This window comes from Lissotriton helveticus, chromosome 1_1 (genome assembly GCF_964261635.1).
Source record: "Lissotriton helveticus chromosome 1_1, aLisHel1.1, whole genome shotgun sequence".
NCBI classification, from domain to species: Eukaryota; Metazoa; Chordata; class Amphibia; order Caudata; family Salamandridae; genus Lissotriton; species Lissotriton helveticus.
Window position 1 is genome coordinate 465,258,052 of NC_136057.1, and position 18,648 is coordinate 465,276,699.

Sequence of the window (18,648 nt, forward strand, 5' to 3'; positions counted from 1 at the left end):
GGCTATATAGATGTATTATATAATTATACCCCGCTAGGAGACACTTATATCATCCAATGGGAGAGAGACCTAGAGACATAAATACCCAAAGATGTGTGGCAGTCGATATGGCAGATAGTATCAAGATCCTCTATATGCATCCACCTCAATCAGAATGCCTATAAATTACTAAATTACTATAAATTACCCTGTCATAGGGTGAAGGGAACATGCATACTGGCTGTGTATTTGGAGGCAACGTTGGTGTAGGTCACACGGTGTACTGATGTTGCCTGCACATTGATGTGTGACGTGTGCCTTCTGTTGCGCTGATTGTGTGCTTTGTCACCAGGGGGCATAGGTGGGACATGTGTGCAGTGGATTGCCCCAACAAGTGCGTGCATCCGGCTATGGCGTATGGTCCTTGTTCGGTCTCCATCGGTTCCTGGGCATTGTGTTGGCCGTACGGGGCCTGGGGTGCCAGGGTGATGGTGATGGTGATGTCCAGGACAGGTGTGGGGACTTGAATGTGGCTGGCTGTTAGACTCCGCCGACTCTAGCGGGTGTTGGTTGGGGTGTGCCAGGGGCCAACGGGTGCAGCACAGCCAGCAGCTTGGTGTGGGGTGGGATGTTGGTTGTACGCTGTGTTGGTGCAGTTGGACTGTTGGGTGAGGACAGCCAGGATACGTAGGATGGTTGTCCCTTTCAGCCTCTAGTGGACAGTGACATTGTCAGATGTTGTGCCTGTGAGGCAGGTGCGTTTCCTGGGGGGCCGCTGTCTTTGTCTGCGCTGCCTCTGTGGTGGTCGGGGGTGGGGGTGGGTGCCGGGTGGATGTTGTGGCCCTCTTGGGTGTCCGAGCTGCATGATCAGTAGCTCAATGGCTTCTATTTGTCTTCTAAATATTTGTTCAGATATAGAATGTTTCCCCATTGTCCTACGTACACTTATGAAATTTATCATGGTAGGTATGCAGGTAAATATTTAACAAAAGTTAATACTGCAAAATGGTGAGTTTAGTATGTCACCTATTTGTTCCAAGCTAGTTTGTCACCCCATATAGTAATAATGTACAGTCAAGCAGAGGTAAGGTGGTGTCAGTGACTTCCTACTGCCACATGCATATGAAGGATGTAAGCAGCTTTTAGGACTGTGCTTGAAGCCTCCTGTGGGCATCATTCCCATGCTGGTGCTCAGTTTAGAAAGGAAAGTTGGGGGGTGTGGCCAGGGAGGAGACCAGACAAGACGTGTATCCCCTAAGCTCTGCGTGTTGGGCCCTGTAACTCTGCCCCATCATGACTGAAGCCAGCAGCACATGATGACTTCATGCTCAGGTGACCCTCGGAACGCCTGCAGAACTACGTGGGAGGTTTGCGACACCAGGATCTTTTAAATTGGGCCTTTCTTATCCCTGGGGCCTTCGACCGCTTAGAGGTACTTTCAAGATGGCAAACGTTGGCCTGTTGCCCAGAACCTAGCAGTGCGGGAAGGAGCCCGACTGTAGCACCAGACCTGCTCCGCTGTTGTCTGACACAGGCCCAGTGATTGACACAGGTCAGGGGCATGGAGGGCCCCCACTGTGAGCCAGATTGTTCGGTTGCCATACATTTTCCTTAAGCCCAGGGACGATGCCATCAATAATGTATTATACCAGGTCCTCTGTCGCTGAGCACCCTGGTCATGGAAGCGTTTAGTGCCCCACTGCTTCCCGGTGAGCGGTGAAGGGGGAGCAGCATTCGGCAATGGCCAGCGAGACATGCTCAGTGCGCTCCAGAAAGCCATGACCAGCCTATAGTGGAAAGGGAGGACCCCCTTGAGCCAAGCTCGCAGGCTATGGCCGGCGTCCAGCTTACTATGTTAAGACCACGAGTTTAAGAGTGGACCCCAAGTCTCAGATGCTGGAGGACTGAGGCACGTGACTCAAGCACCGCGGGGGCCCTATGGACAGCGCTACAGAGTGCAAATCCCTCTCCCACTCATGATTAGGGCCCCTGATGGCCAGCCCACCTCCCCATAGTGTATTACCATCCTCTTTTGCTACTCTCCCGGCCGACGTGGTACGGATAAAGGGCAGAGTGTCATAATGAATTAGGAAGGTGACATGGAGTGTCCCTCCACCCAGCGGTATCTCCACTTAGCAGCAATGTTGGGTTTGGGTGAAAGGCTCCCCATCGGTCTCCCAGCCATGGAGACCTATAAATCGAAAGACACCAAAACCTCTACCATACGGGGCCTTCTGCAGAAATTGATCTCGCTCCAGCTTCATGGCAAAGGTCCCCAACCTCCCACAGCAAAGCTGACCACAGTGCTGGACTCTCAGGTGCCAGCAACCAAAGCAGACAATATGTTGTTCTAAGAGTTCCGTAAGGACATAACATTCCTCAGACGGACTTTAGCAGAGCTCTGTCTGATTTGGATCAATATGTGTACCATGTGGATTCAAGCCTGAATATTATGGAGAATGCATTAGCTGAACACACTCTGGAGAACAATGACCGCTGGTCCCTGCTGGATATACTGGAACGCCAACAGTGAATGCTGCAGGATAAGATCAACAAACTGGAAATTCACTCCTGCTGCAGCAATATCTGCATTCACTGTATATCCTCAACAGTGTCGACCTCAGACTTGGCGGCCCACTTTCAGGTCTTGTTTATTCACCTACTCCAACTCTCAGGGGATGTCCCTGTTCTCCTTGTCCAGGACATGCTCACCCGCGTGCACTATCTCTATGTGAAAAAGAAGATCCTAACAGTGGCCGCCAAGAGGAATCACAAACATTCAGAGGCGATACCATATCACTATCTCAAGATGTGTCAGCTCACATGCTTGCCAAATAAAAGGACTTCTACGAAATCACCAAGTACTTCCAATGTGAAAAGATATCGTATCGTTGGAGCGTCCCTTTTCAACTCCTCTTCATCTATAAGGACAACACCCACATGGTGAGAGACTTGCAGGAGGTGAGGGAAATCTTGAGCCACCCTTCACCCCCTTCACAGCATCCAATCTAGGAACATGCCCCAATGAATCTGACATATAAGGGAGGCGGATGGCCTTTCAAACCGTCAAGGTCTTCCCTAAAATCAGCATGAAAACAACGCCACCAGAAACACAAAACCAAGAACCCCACCCATCCACCTCTGAGGATGATGGACTGCCCTGAGTGGAGAAACCATGATCTCATAACAGCCCATGTATTGACTGACTACAGCTAAGTATTTTGTGTTGATATTAATGATAGCAACAATGTGGGAGGGGTAGGGCTGTGACAATTCCAGTGGAACCAGCCGCGCCTTTGTAGGGCAATTCAGCGAGTCCAAAGTGTTATACGTTTTGTTCACACCCAATGGCCCTTATTGGGCCCTCAGTTTTACTCACTACTGTCATGTTTTGATTCCATCAACCATGTACCGACTTGTCCCCTCTGTCTTCAGTACACATGAGATCAAATATGATTCCACTTACCATGGGACGCAGGGCAGCCTTCGAGCATCCCAAACACAGCTTCATTCCTGGCATGCCCCCTCATTGGCAGCTCCTGCTTCTTTCTCCCTACATCTCACAGAATAATAAACACATTCTTCTGCTCGAAGCTCTGTCACTAAATTTCCAAAGCCTCAGTCTACCAATGAAACTTAATGGCTTAAACACAAAGAGGCTAATTGAGTGCTACTCCAAGAGAGCCACCTACTAAAGGAAGATGCTGGACACCTCCGATCATTTTGTTATTCCCTACAATTCCACTCCTCCTACACACGCAAGACCATAGCTGTCCTCATATGTAGAGATCTTGCCTTCCATATCGATGACATCTATAGGGATTGTGAAGACAAGGTAAATTAGATTCCACTCCCCTTACAATTATATCACTCTATGATCCAAATGAGGGATGGGAGTTGTTTTACTCTACCCTGTTCCCTAGGACTTCACATCGCTACTGGCAAAATAATAATGGGCAGGGACTTTAATATACCACTAGATCCTCGGCTGAATCAGTCCAATGCCAGACACACAGTTTGCCCTTCAGCACTATCACTCGTTAAGGGAATTATGGACCTCCGTTTCGTGGCTGCTTGTCTCCACCATCAAAACTTTGGAATCTCTTGCCTCTCTCAATTAAAAACAGCCAGAATCTTACCTCATTCAGAAAATCACTAAAAACGTGGTTATTCCAAGTAGACCTCTAACACGCCACACCCACCCTGACCCGACCTTGTAGTCCTCAGCGCCAAGACGACTCCGGGCATTCGTTGCGCTTTATAAATTTAAAAATCAAATCAAATCACCATCACCCGGATGAGAGGACTACATGTTCTATTTTCACGTCCACAAATCCTACACCCAGATAGACAATTTTTTTACCACTGGCCACTCTTGCCTACTTTGGTGGACTGAGGCATAGACTTCAAATCCCTCTCAGACCATACCCTTGTTTGACTCATGATATCCCTCTTTTCATCACAGCAACTATATCCAAAACTTGGTCTATTAATGAAGTAGCATTGAGGGACCCAATCCTCAAGGACTGTATAAAAGGAACTATAGAACATTACTTTGTAGATGAAGACACTATAGACCATTACTTTGTTGAAAAGGATAACGGAGAGGTTAATCCTTCTGTCCTATGGGACGCAGCCAAAGCAGTTTTTAGAGGAGACCTGATCTCCGGCACATCGACGTTTGAACGCTTGGCCAGGCAGACTAGGGCCGACTTGGAGCATCAGCTCTCCCGGCTGAGCAGAAGCACAAACAAGGTGGCTCCGTCAGAACCAAAAGAGACTTGCACAGAATAAGGGGTGAATTAGAACACCTGCAAATGAATGATGCTCTTGTATGTTGGCCAAACGTATTATGTAAAAGGTAATAAGGCGGACATGCTATTAGCCTATAAACTTCGGTAGGCTGCGATGGCGAACCACATAAAGGCTCTCAAAATTGATGATGGCCAAACAGCAACCCACATAGAGAAGAGTAAGTCCATTTTCTGTAGTTATAACTCATTGCTGATACATAGTCGGGGGCTTGACTCCAACTTTCAAGACTACTACGATAGGGACTACTCTCCTTCAGACCTGAAATTTGACCTGCGCTCTTTAGACAAAGATATTTCTACGACCAAGTTACTCTATGCGAATAAACACCTCCCTGCGCGCAAGTTCCCAGGCCCAGACCGCTCTATGGCCACCTTTTTTAAATCATTTGCTTCCCTTCTGGCCAACCCCCAGCTTACGTTTTTAATCACTTCTTGTCAACTGGCAGGTAACTCCCACATTACACTTCTTCCTAAACCAGGTTAGGATCCCACAAACCACACATCTTTTAGACCGATAGCCCTCTTCGTTTGCAATGCAAAAATATTCACATCTTTATTAGTCCAATAACTACATCACATATGACCTCTTCTAGTTTTTCCTTGCCAATCCGGCTTCGTCAAAAATCTCTAAGCCAACAATAACACTTGACTAACAGTCACTTTAATGGAAACCACAAAAAGGCAGAACCGACAAATGGCTCTCCACTCATCGTTGCGAAGAAAGCCTTTAATAAAGTAGATTGACACTACCTATTGAAACTTTTTACCAAGGGCTGTATGGACCCAAAAATGCAGACATTCATCCAAGCCACCTTCCAACATCTAAGCTCCAAATTAATGAGGAGTACACAGCAGACATACCCATAACCAGGGGTGTCCCCTTTCCCATCCTATTTCCCACTTTCAATGGAGCCCATTGTGGCTAACATTGCTTGTAACCCCTATATCCACAGCCTAAGGGTGGGAGGCAGGGAACATAAAGTGGCTTTATTAGCTGACGATGTCCTATGCTTTGTGACTAATACCGATCAAAGACTGCCAGCCCTCCAAGTCGAGCTCGACTGCTTTGCATAGGCTTCTGGTTTCAAAATCAACTATTCCAAATCACAAGGTATGGGGATCTGTTTGAAGGGATGCAAGCACCTCTCTAACATAATGACTTCTCATGGAATTGACTGCCGTTAAATACCTAGCCGTAGTCCTCCCAAACCACACACAATCTTTATACAACAGCAACATTCCCCCCTTTCATATTGCTCTTTTCAAAGACATATATCGGTTTGGGTAGCTGGGGATTTCCAGGTTAGGCAGGCTGATGAGTCTGAAAATGAATTGTATGCCTCTTTTGCTCTATACTTTGCAGACTCTTCCTATCATAATACCCAGACAAGCATTATCACATATCTGGAAAAAGATGCTCAATTTCATATGGCAGAAGTCATATTCCCTACACTTTCTCGACCCATGGCCGAATGTGGATTGAACCTCAAAGACTTAACAGCCTATACTTGGGTGACACAGCTATGCTCAGTCCTAGATTGGAACTACAATCCTGACAATAAACCATGGATGCAATTTGAACAGGCCTTTTCTCCCATCCCTCTCAAAGACCTGTTATGGCTACTGGCTTTGACTTGGACTATCGAACTCCGCACAATGGCAATACTACTCGGATTGTAGCCACTACTTTGTAAAAAGCATTCCTCTTCTACCCTTTCTCTGTCACCCTGCTAGCCAACAATCCAGATGTTCCCCCTGGAATCACGGATCCAGCCTTTCGATACTGGGTAAGAGGAAATTCCTCTTTTCTAAGGGAGTTCTTTATCAAACGAGAACCCCAAACTAAGGAAGTTGATTCAGGTGGGGCAGGGAGGAACATTTACAGATTGATACAAGCCCTACATTGGAAGTCTATGAGATAAATTGAGCAGGGAAGCATCCCACTTAGAATCCCTTTTCATAAACAATGTTCGCCGCAAAGGGATCTCTTGGCTATATAGATGTATTATATAATTATACCCCGCTAGGAGACACTTATATCATCCAATGGGAGAGAGACCTAGAGACATAAATACCCAAAGATGTGTGGCAGTCGATATGGCAGATAGTATCAAGATCCTCTATATGCATCCACCTCAATCAGAATGCCTATAAATTACTAACGACATGGTACCTCACACCCACACGTTTGCACAAAATGTTCAGTATTCCGGATACATGCTGGATGGGTTGCAGAGATTGAGGCACACTACTGCACACTTTGTAGTCATGTCCCCACATCCAAGCTTTCTGGGGAGACACACTTCAGCTCAAACGCCCCATCACGAATATTACACTCCCACAGGACCCTCTAATGATTCTATTGTGATACTCAAGCCGCCAAGGCATTTACCCTATGACTACCCCATTGGGAACACTGAGTACTCACTTTCTATTGGTGGCTCGCCTTAGCATAGCCCAAATGTGGAAGTGGCAGAGTTCTCAAACGCTTACCATATAGTGGACAGGTGTGGTCTATCTATGACATGGAAAAACTGTCGCCCACTGTCCATGATAGAATGAATAAGTTTGGTTAGAACTGGCGCCCATTCATGACTTATGTTAAAAGGCATTGCAGGGGGGGCATCACAACGACTATGTCACAGACTCTCCGTCGCTCTGGAATCTGCGACGTGTCCAATAAGGATAGCAACAACAGCTCGGACGGTGCTGGCCACTGAGGAGGGAAATTGGGAATTGTGGCCTCCATAACAGTCAACTGTATCACCTGCTTTATCACTGTTGTACATCAGTATTTAGCCCATCAAAGCTTCCCTAGAAAGATACATGGTCATTCAGTGGCAATTACTTGTGCTCATGTGTACTCCTCACCCCCTTTCCCTCCCCAACAATGTTTTTAACCCACAAAAATAAAGAAATTAGGGAAAAAAAAGGAAGTGTTAAAAAATGCCATTACTTCCACCACTAACATTATTTGCTTGGACAACTGTCCCATTTGTCAGGAAATAAGCAGAAATGAAGAAAAGTGATTTTGTACTATTTTTCTACTTTTGCATTAAAAAAGTGAAACAAGGTAGTTGTGCATCAAATTTGGTTCTTTTGTTGTTACATTTGAAAACATTTAAAAATTACTTGTCTCCAATTCTACGGTATTAAAATAGCTGAAATAGTGTGAAAGACTATTAACTGCTTGATATACTCTGATAAAAAATTATCTGGTGCTCTATCCCTTGGTACACAATCAGACGTATTTGCACCAGCGAACGGTTCTGTAGTATAGTTTTTTATTCAGGAAAGGATAACTTTGCTCCATTGCAATGACTTGTGTTTTATACTTTACACACAATACACATTTACTGTTTAAATACAGCATGTAACATTTATGCATGCCTAGGGCTGCCATATAGTTATTTAAGTAAATGTTAGTAAATTATGCCCTAAGGAAGTGATGCCTTGCTAAGTTGAGTAATCCACTTGTATTAATTCACATTCATTTCGCTGAGTACTGTACACAAGTCACTCATGGAATAAGATGTTCATGGAAATAGATTGGATTGAAAGAAATTGTTAGTATTTTGGCTAAATGTTCTGCCCCACTTGTCCACAGGTTTGTTAGCTAAAGAACTTAAAAATGGCTAAGCGCAAAGTAAACATTAACAAAATCCACATTTGTTCTGAGGCACAGCCAATGTCTTCTTCTGTGAGGAAATACTCATGAAATAATTCGTTTGCACATATTTGTCAAGGTCTGATTTCACATTTTGTGCTTTTATTTTGTTGCTCTTCAAGCCTGCCGTTGGATTTCCCTACGTATGGATTCCAACCTTTATTTGTATTGGCTTGTTATTACTTTGGTATGCACTCTTTGTAACACTATGGCATCCTTTAAGCACACAAAAGCTCGTATTATAGTCTTTATTGATTCTGTTAATCTTGTATTCGAATATATAACAGGCAAGAATGTTAAAATTCCACGTGGGAATAACGTATCCTTACATTAATATTTCCTGTAGCATAGCACACCCGAAACTTGCTCAGTCTCAACGTTTGACACCCGATTTACAAAATGTGTCATTGTCATCTTAGAACATTTACACTGACCCATAATAGCTGAAAGCCTTCTACTGTACACATTTTTGTGAAATATTATTCTAGATGTATAAAGTGAAACCTCTTGCCAAAGAAAGTCAAGACACTAGAAAAAAGTGTATTTAATGCGCTCTTACTAGCATTTGCCAATATAATGTCTGTCATACAGAGATTAATGTTGAGGGTCTGTGGGTTTTCAATGACTTAAGACTCTGTTATAAAACTCAAATAATTACATTAATAATTTCTCCTCTTGAGAGATAAAACAAGTTACTTACCTGTACACTGTCGTTCTCCAGTATTGCTATCTTTCATAGAATCACATGCTAAAATCTTCCCCGTCATCATGATGGGAAAACAATAGACGTTGGTAGCCAATTCACATAGTTCTAAAGCATCCAAATAGCCAATCAGAGCAGAGACCCTGAAGCACTCATCCCCTGTAGGGCCACCATACCTCCGATTTTGAGCACAAGTGTTATACAGGACAAAACGGAGGTAAGTAATTGGTTCACTGAAGAATGTTGGTAAAATGATGGGCTCATTCGGGTGGAAAGATGTTGGCACCTTTCTTGATGATTTTAGGGTTAGTTCAGAGGATGACCCTATTGTCACTAGACTGCAAATATGGCTCTTGAAATGTGAATGCTTGGATTTCACTAATCCTTCTTGCAGAAGTGAGAGCTAAAAGAAAAGCTACTTTCCAAGAGAGAAATTTCAGCTCAGCCTTGTGGATTTGTTTGAATGGAGATCTAATGAGCTGGGATAAGACGGTGTTAAGCTGCCTAACTACGGGAGGAGGCTTTATCAGAGGGTAGACCCAACGAAACTCTTTAACCAGTCTATTAGACCATAATTACAGTTGCCCAGAATGGCTCTTGAATCTGTAGATGGCCGCTAGATGAACTTTAATAAATGGATGAGTGAGTCCTGATTTCGCTAGTTGAAGCAGATGAGTGAGACTCTGCTCTGGAGAACTCAAGAGAGGATGGAGAGAGTGAGAAGCAAACCATGAGCAAAATCTCTTCCACTTTGCACATTTGTTTGTGGGTGTAGCACGAACATTTTGGAGGATCGATTTGCCATTCTCAGAAAGATTTAGAACCCCAAACTCATTCTTGTGAGGAGCCAAGCTGACAAATTGAGAGAGCAAACTTGTGAATGTACAATTTGCCCCTCGTTCAACGTCAGGAGATCTACTGCTGGTTGTAACGGTTTATGTGGGCACTCTGGTAGGTGAAGAAGCTCAGTGTACCAATACTACCTGGGCCATGCTGGAGCTAGTATGAGACAGCTGGGTTCCCCCTTCTTCTTGTGTCTGACTTTGGGAAGGAGTGCAAATGGAGGGAACACATACGTGAACATCCCAGTCAATGTGAAGTGGAATGCGTTTCCCCAAGAACCTGGCTGAGGGTACCTGCTGGTGTACAAGCTGCACTTCTTGTTGCAACGAGTGGTGAAAAGATCCAGGTTTTGAGAACCCCAATGCTGAAAAACCTGCCTTAACTGTTGTTGATCTTCTACTCGTGACACTGTTTATTCGTTTTGCCATTTTGGTCTTCCTACAGTGGGATTTATCCCTATTAAAGTCTCTGTCAGATGAGGAGGTGCCCTAATTTCTTTGCTTTTTTGAGAAGGAATGTCCTCTGTCCTCAGACTCTGATTCAGACTGTGGCTTCTTTTCTTGAGCCAAAGAAGTAGCCTGGCTTCACGATCATTGAGGGACTTAGCTGAAAAAGTATAGCAGTACTTGCACTCCTTAAGTTTACACCGAGGGTAAAGGCAGTACAAATATTCCTTGTGGGGTTCCTCAAAGAAGAACCTTGTTTTCCCACAGGACTTACAATACCTTAAAAGTCTCTTTTTGGAACCCTCAGACATGGTGAAAAATATGAAATCACACCACCCAACTGTACCACAATAGCTGCCTGGAAAATTAGGATCAACTGGATAGCTGTCAGGTCAAACGTTGAGATCTGAAACACTGTGACTGAGCAAACGAGCAGTAAGAAATTTGAGGTATGTTGGCCCTGGAAGGGTTGTGCTTCAGGGTCTCTGCTCTGATTGGTTGAAGTTTGGATGCTTTAAAACAATGTGAATTGGCTACCAATGTGTATTGTTTTCTATGGGGTTTTGAAGCTAATGCTTTAACACTGCTTATATTACTGTTACCCAGGGACTCCCACCATGATGATGTGGAAGATTCAAGCATGTGAATCTGTGAAAGATGCAATACTGGAGAATTAATATTTGAATTGTATTGTGTAACATATATTGTTTAGTATATGATCTTCACAAGGCTGAAAATACTTTTTTTTTTGCAGACTTTGGAGTCGTTATTGTGTTGGCAATAAAAATACAATGGATTACAAGTACCTTCTTAAAAATCTTGGTATTAATGTTGATATGAACAAGAGACCCATACAAGAGACAGTTGAGCAAGGTGGGTATTCAAAGGCAAATTAGTTAGTAGCATTTACTTTATTAAGATGTGAACAATTACCTTCAATTTAGAACTCCATTAAAGGTATGTCGTACTTGCAGAGGTGGCTCCTCCATTACGGTGGAGTAGCGTCGCCCCACTGCTTTCATGCAGTGCAAGAAGCAGAAACATAAATTAGTATTTTAAATACCATTTTATTTTTCTGATTCTCGCACTGCGAGAAAGTAGAAGGGTATGCCTGGTTGGGGGCGGGAAGGTCGGGGGGGAGTGGCTTGCCCAATGCTGTGGGCCCTGACTGTTTGGTCGGCCCTATGGGGCCGACCAAACCAGTCATGCACACTCTGCCTTTTCTCAATGTAGGCTGCATGCAGCCTACATAGAGAAAATGGCCTCTCCATAGGCGCCCGGCTGTGTGCCATCCTCACCAATCACCACACTGCCATTGCAGCGTTGGCGATTGGGTTATGGGTGGGGAAGGAGGCTCCCTGTGGCTGCTTCCTGTTGGGAAAACACGGGACCCGGCCAAGAGCTGAGGCGGCGCGAGACCTGATAAGGTAAGTTTTCAAATGTTTTAATTAAACCCCCCCGCATCCCGCCACGAACCCACGTGACCTCATGACCTCCCACATGCAAGTCATGTCGACCGCGGTTACATATTTGTGCTGTTTTATTTTTGCTTAAGTCATTGGTACATTAGAGAATAATTCAATTAATGTGTTTCAGAATGTACAATGATTTCCAAATTAAATGCTGGCTTAGTGACATTCTCTGGCGGAAGAGACACCCACACTACTATGTTTACCGAGATTGTTGAATTCTTACAAAGTGAGACTGGACGAGTGTTGTGTCATGGCTTGTCATGTCATGCTAAGTAATTCATGACATGCAATGTTATGTTACGCAATTTGTATGATGACAAAAATCCCGAAGTGACAGGACAGGGTTTAGTATTCTTCTGTGGCAGATTATTTCCAAATGTGTCTCAAAATTTGAGGTCCACATATATTTCCAGACATACTACTGGGAGTGTCTTGTGACATTTGCTGTTTCCTCACTGAGGTTTAATAGCACTTGCAGTCCTACAGCTCCAGCAGAAGGAGCCTTCGCCCTCCTGATCTGTCCTGAGTGTAGCGAGGTCTGCCCCTGCCCCACTTGGGACACCCGAATCTTTACTCACCTTACTGACACTCTTGCTCCTGGTCGATGCCGAGGCAGTTGACTTTGAGGGTATCTAAGTTAGGACTTCCAATTCAGCATCAAGGTACTCTTAGCTGCCTAGATCCTTTTTGAAAGGAAGAGTTTTTGCTTTGCTTTTCCATAAAAGCTGGAAGGCTAGCTCAATTAGTCAAGCACCCACTTGGACGGAGATCATGTGTAACCTGACAGTTACAGGAATATACCTTGATAGGGCTGACTCAGCTCTTCAATCTCTTGAGGATGATACATTGATTAAATTGAGTACCTTTAAGGTTGGTAAATGTTACAACTGTTATTTGTAGTATTGCAGCTCTTCAAAAATCTGCAATAAATGGTTATCATTATTTTTAAAAAAGAGATCTGATGTCCCTAAGCGAAACCTATCAACCCGTCGGAATTGCATTATAATTTCATGTTGTGTCTATTTTCCTATGTGTATTACACATTTTTTGTTCTTGATAATCTACTCTTACAAGCGTAATAGAGCAATCTAAGAGGATGAAGAGCAAAAACATTTTAGATCCAATTAAATTGATGTGTCATGCTAGAACATGTAGCAACTAAATATCAAGATCATAATCATGCAATAATGCAACTAAATTATCCTCTAGAAAGAATGCACTTGGTCTAAAGTAACTGCTATCCCAGGAACCTCAGATGCACAGCACTAACGGGTGTCTGCTATACTTTTACGACTTGCTTTCTGATTGTAAAATATTGGAAGAAGGAGGGCATGCAGAAGAAATAATTGAACTGGACAGTTATACTGTTTAGCATGTTTGTGGATTTTAGCATGGGGTATATATACATCCTTAATCAGGTTTCCTGTACCAACATAGGGTCCGAATATTAGAGCCCCTGAATTGGCCCACTGGTAAAATTTACCTTAGGAAAATTGTGGGGTGTACAATAATAACTGAAATACTCAAAATTCTAATATATGGGGTAATAGAAGATTATATACATATCAGAATCTATCTGCCCCCTTGTAATCAGGGCCATAGCATAGACTTTTTCTTTTGTTAAACATTATCAGAAGAGAGATGAAGAAGCTGGACACCAGCTGCAAATTAATGACAGCGGGTTTACTGGAGTCAAAAAAGGATTAATCCTTACTACCCCTACACAGCCAATGGCCAGCCCACCAACACAAGCAGCAGGTCACCACTGGGCTGCTCTCCACATGCCAGTAAACATAAGGAAACGGGAGTCTGCAGGGTAGCTCCAAGGTCGCAAAGAAGGTAATTGCAGTGAACTAGAATCACGCAGAGAGAGCTGATTTCTCTGATAAAGTTCTCTGCTACTCCACATAACTCTTACACCCCCTTCTCAGATCCTACGAAGGGTTCCACTCGAAGTAGTAATAGAAAATATTAGGTAGGAAATGTGATAATGCAAAGTCAAATAGTGTTTCTGACTTAGATGTACTTTAATGAGAAGATATATGAACATTGATGGAGATTTATAAGGGGAGTGATTTGCTGTTTTATACTTATCACTCTGATTTGATTGAATAATAGGAGTTAGGTGTTAGGTGTTTGGTAATAAGGCTCACAAACTAAACTCAAACTGTGACTTTATTAGGTTCTATTGATTAACGTCTGCATAATTTTAGAAATGGTTGCGTTGTTGGCAATAACAATATTATACTGATAAATTGATGTGTTGCTAAATAGTACACTTTTTTCTTAACAGTACTGAATTGGGAGGCAACACAACAAGAATTACAGAAACAGCAAATGTGGCGCCCTCCATCTTCAACAGCTGAATTAAGTATGGAAGATTATACAATTGATGACATTGTGAAGGCTTTTAGAAAAAAGGTGAGTGATTTTTAACATCAGCTTAAGTATTGACTTTTTCAAAGGCGGTGAACTACATCAAGGCTTCCTAGTGTGACTATGTTTTATTATCTCTAGTCTTATATTCATACATGTTTGTATTTTTACAGCTCCCTACGGGCCCCTCCAAACCTAATCCCTGCACAGTTTATAGTTAGTTATTAGTCTAGGGTTTGGAACGAACACTACTCTGCGCTACAACCATCTTAACTCTGAGAAAACTTTATACGAAACCAGGACTCTGTGCTCTATATTTTGGAGTCTATGAAGCCAACTGAGGCATGATATGCACAAGTTTCGATTATTCATAATAAATTAAAGTATTTGCAATTATCACATAAGGATAAGGGATAAGATAGGATGATATTTATAAAGCGCACTTATACCCGAGTGTGTCAAGGTATTGAACAGACGTGGGTGGATAGAGAAAAGCCTACATCCAGCTAAGAAGCGAATAGCCATAACATAACTTTCAGTAATCTAACTTTTATAGAAATTAAGGCACCTATCGGTGTGTTATGTAATGCCAAGTGTTCAGTAAAGTTTTAATATACTATGTTAAATGCACCTGGTAATTGTTTTGTAACTACATTTAGGGACATGAGTCCTACCGCCCCTTGCATACCTTCATGACTTCTTGCATTATAGTTTAATCAATCGGAATCATTGCTACAAATGAGGCCGTCTGCACACTTCTAGTTTTATCCATCAAGCCCTGAGCAGTGGAATCACCGGAATGCAGCTCTGCGCTTAGGCAGTTCTTCTACTAGACAACTATGTACTTCAGGTTCTAATAGAATGGTTCTGTGAGTTGAATGCTCACCAGTGACATAAGCTGTGATCTGAAATTCACATATTTAAATGGTGTCTTGCATTCTTGTGAGGTCAGAAAACAAAGTACCATAATGTTGGTAATAGTGGCATCTCCTTAATACAATTCCAACGAAAAGACAATGTGAAGTATGAAACGCCGTATAAAAAATGAGCTATCATATGAAATAGATTATTATTATTTTTTTTTTTTTTAAAAACCTTTATTGTGAAAAGTAGGAGATACATGCGTAAGCCTACAACCATCGTGGCCGGCCACAAAGACAGTCAATAAAAACAGGATAACCGTAGATGAATCTACACTCAGGATAGTACAAAATACACCAGACGTGATTGCGGGGTGCGCTACACAGGATATGAGGGTTTCATTTTAAATTTAGAAGAAGAGAGGGGGCTGCAACAACAAGGACTACACACCATACATAAGGGGATACAGTAGAAACAAGGGGGAACCACCCCATTTACCATCAGAGATAGGCTATGAGTTCGGCAAGTATAGAATTTGAGCAGCCGCGGCGGTAAGACTGGACAACAAGCAGTTTTACAGAATTAACATTTCTGGGCATACACCCAGAGAGCCCACCCCCAAGAACAGGAAAGAAAAGCTTGTGAAGACACAGAAAGGAAGAAGGTGTGCGACCCAGAGACAGCCAGCCCTAATAAAGAGGAAAGAACCCTCCCAAAGCCGGAAAAGAGCGATAGAGACCATAGAACAAAACAAACTAAAATAACAACCCCCCCCCCCGCACCCTCCACCCCGCACCCCTGTAATGGCTATGGCCAAACCCACTAACAGTGTGCCTGTCGCCCCGGAACTGCCCCACAGTAGGGAAAAATATAAAGAGTGGAGGAGGAGAGAGACAGACTCGCTCCCGGGCATTCAGCGCCCCCAGCCGGCAATCAAAACCTAAACGTACAAGGGGTCATCATTGAGCAAAATGTAGACAGACGGGACTATTGCGAGCGGAGCGGAAGCAATAATAAGCATGGAACAGGATTGGCTAAAAAACAGCACATTCCGCCCCCCATATCAGCAACATCCACTATAACAACCACGTTATGAAAACAGTACCCCATGCAGCATAAACCAAAAACAAAAATAAAAAGCAAAGTTACAGCAGACCCTCGGCCTCTCCTCACATAATCATTATAGTTACACAGGATGGGAACCAAAGCAGCAAAAGTCAGATCAGAGTATACTAGTCGCAAGGGACAAAATCAACCCAGCGCAGCATTAAGGAAGGCAACGTGTCGCGTAACCCTCACAGCCCCCAGCCCAAAAGACGAGGACCCGAAGGAGAGTTAGTCATCCCTGTCCAGTCTTACGTATATCACCAGATCCAGCAACATTACCAAACTCCAGCAAGTGCGACGGGCAAGACCCAGCTTGAAAACAGACCTCCCACACATCATGCAACGAGGTAACACAGGAGAACAACATGGCAATGTCCGAAAACGACAGGAGCAGCACCAGGATCTCCGGCAGCAGGTCGCAGGAAAAGGGTCCATAAGTCAAATGCAGTCCAGCGCCGCTGAACTGTCCAGTGCATCCAAGGGCACGATCATGGAATGTTACGAGGCACGGTGGTTCTGATCCTCCAGCTGCAGTAATGGATGCCATCTTGAAGCTTCTGGGTGCCAAAAACGGCGTCTCGCCATGTGCTGACGGGTCAGCCGATCTCATTCGTTCCACCGCAAGGGCCACCCCGTCCAACTTGCCCTCCAGTAATCGGGCGCCCTGAACCAAGGTGTCACGGAGGGCAGCTAGGGAAGCCATCAAATCGCCAAGATGTAGATCCGGTCCGCGCCCCCCGTGTATCATGCACCCCTCCTCCATAGTTGCAACGGGCCGAGCAGGGCCGGAGCGGGGCCGCGGCACAGGCAGCAAGGCGGCAAGCGGTGTAACCAAGAGCAATTAAAAGGCACCGCCGGGGTTAGTTCAGCTGAGCGGCGGCTCGTTGGAAATTCGGGAGCCTCCCGCCACGAACGGGACAAAACACTTCTCGGCGGAGAACTATCGAAGATCGTGTCGCACCATCCGTCCACATGGAGGCAGAATGATATGCACGGTCCTCACACTTGCGCACAGTCCGCCAAGATAAGCCCGCCAGAAAAACTGCCGCTACACACCACCACGGAGCTGACCGGTCCCTCCAGGTCACCGGCGGCCGCTGTTATGCACTCAGGGACCCGCTTCAGTCCAGCCGAGGCCCCGGTCTCAGGGCCGTCGCGGGCCGCAAACTTCGCCGACCCTAACTCGCCTCCAGAAGCAGGCACGGACCTCGGGGCTTCACCTTCGGGAAGCGGACGCTTTCATGTCCCCGCGCACACCGTCTTGCTGCGGTAGTGCATACAGGATGTGGTCTCAGGATGAGATGGTGATCGGAGCCGAGGGACTAAGCAGCCATTGCGGTTGCCGGCTTGGCTCCTCCTCCTGAAATAGATTATTAACATGCTCAAGTGACAATGTAAGAGTGTTGACAATATATATAGATGTGGAATGCTGTATCTGAATTTATGAAGTGAAAATACATTACACAGTCAAACGTAATCCAAATAATGTAGTGTTTTTATGCATTTGTTACATTAATCAAATGTCCAATAGCCGGAATTATTATGCTTACTGTGATCATCACACGTGTTAATCTCTTGACTGCTAAGGAGTTCCCCCCTGGTGCTAAGCACTTTTTTGGATGTTAGGGATTACCTCAAATGTATACCTTCATAACGTTTTTCAGACGATCCTGGGGATTCTAAAAGTACTCAGTGTTTGTAGATTCCCCTTGAAGGAATGGAGAAAATAGCCAAAATAAAGCTCTGCAAGAAAGCATATATGTTTTTTTCCTAAGAATTGCATCAATGAAATGTTTGTTGCACTGACTAGATCATCATCTTCCCAGGTTTCAGGGACAAGCAGAGTTGTATCTGGTGCATGTCTCATCTCATCTCTCGGTAGGCATACGGGGTTTAATCCTAGTGTGCCAGAGCTCTCATGCTAGCTTGAATGGTTTATATACAAACCTAACAACTTTGCGAGAACAGCATTAAGGGCTGCATCTTTTCCTTCATTATCGTTGACATTGCTCTTGTATCATGTACTATGTCCCCTTGTATTGCATGATGTAACCTTGGGCAGGACATGGCATAACTTCATCTCATCTATTGGTAATAATATGGGGTTTAATCATATTACCCTCCAAGCTCTCCAGATTGTTTAAATACAACGCATACAAACTTAATAACTTTGCGAGAAAAGCATTAAGTGCTGCATGTCTTTCTTCATTATCACTGACAATGCTCTTATCATGTACTATGTCCCCTTGTATTGCAATGATGTAATCTTGAGTAGTTTGTAAGGGTAAATAAGGTTTTCTTTTTTCACTGACAGTTATTTTTCCAAGCAAGAATTCCATGGAACCCTAACTCCAACACAGAACACCTCCACTTCCAGATT

The 18,648-nt window shown here is 44.1% G+C and overlaps 1 protein-coding gene and 1 long non-coding RNA gene across 3 annotated transcripts in view; one reads left to right on the forward strand and one right to left on the reverse strand.

Annotated features, from left to right (window-relative positions):
- EFCAB6 (EF-hand calcium binding domain 6) overlaps window positions 1-18,648 on the forward strand; it is an 803,637-nt gene that overhangs the window by 123,879 nt on the left and 661,110 nt on the right. For both annotated transcript variants that reach the window (XM_078673866.1, XM_078673867.1), the window contains exons 7-8: window positions 11,207-11,325; window positions 14,218-14,345. In XM_078673866.1, the coding sequence (XP_078529992.1) occupies window positions 11,207-11,325; window positions 14,218-14,345 (247 nt within the window). The remainder of the gene's footprint in view (window positions 1-11,206; window positions 11,326-14,217; window positions 14,346-18,648) is intronic.
- The window catches only part of LOC144811591 (uncharacterized), a 29,358-nt gene continuing 26,674 nt past the window's right edge, over window positions 15,965-18,648 (reverse strand). Inside the window, exon 4 of the long non-coding RNA XR_013606907.1 lies at window positions 15,965-17,628. This is a non-coding gene — a long non-coding RNA (uncharacterized LOC144811591). The remainder of the gene's footprint in view (window positions 17,629-18,648) is intronic.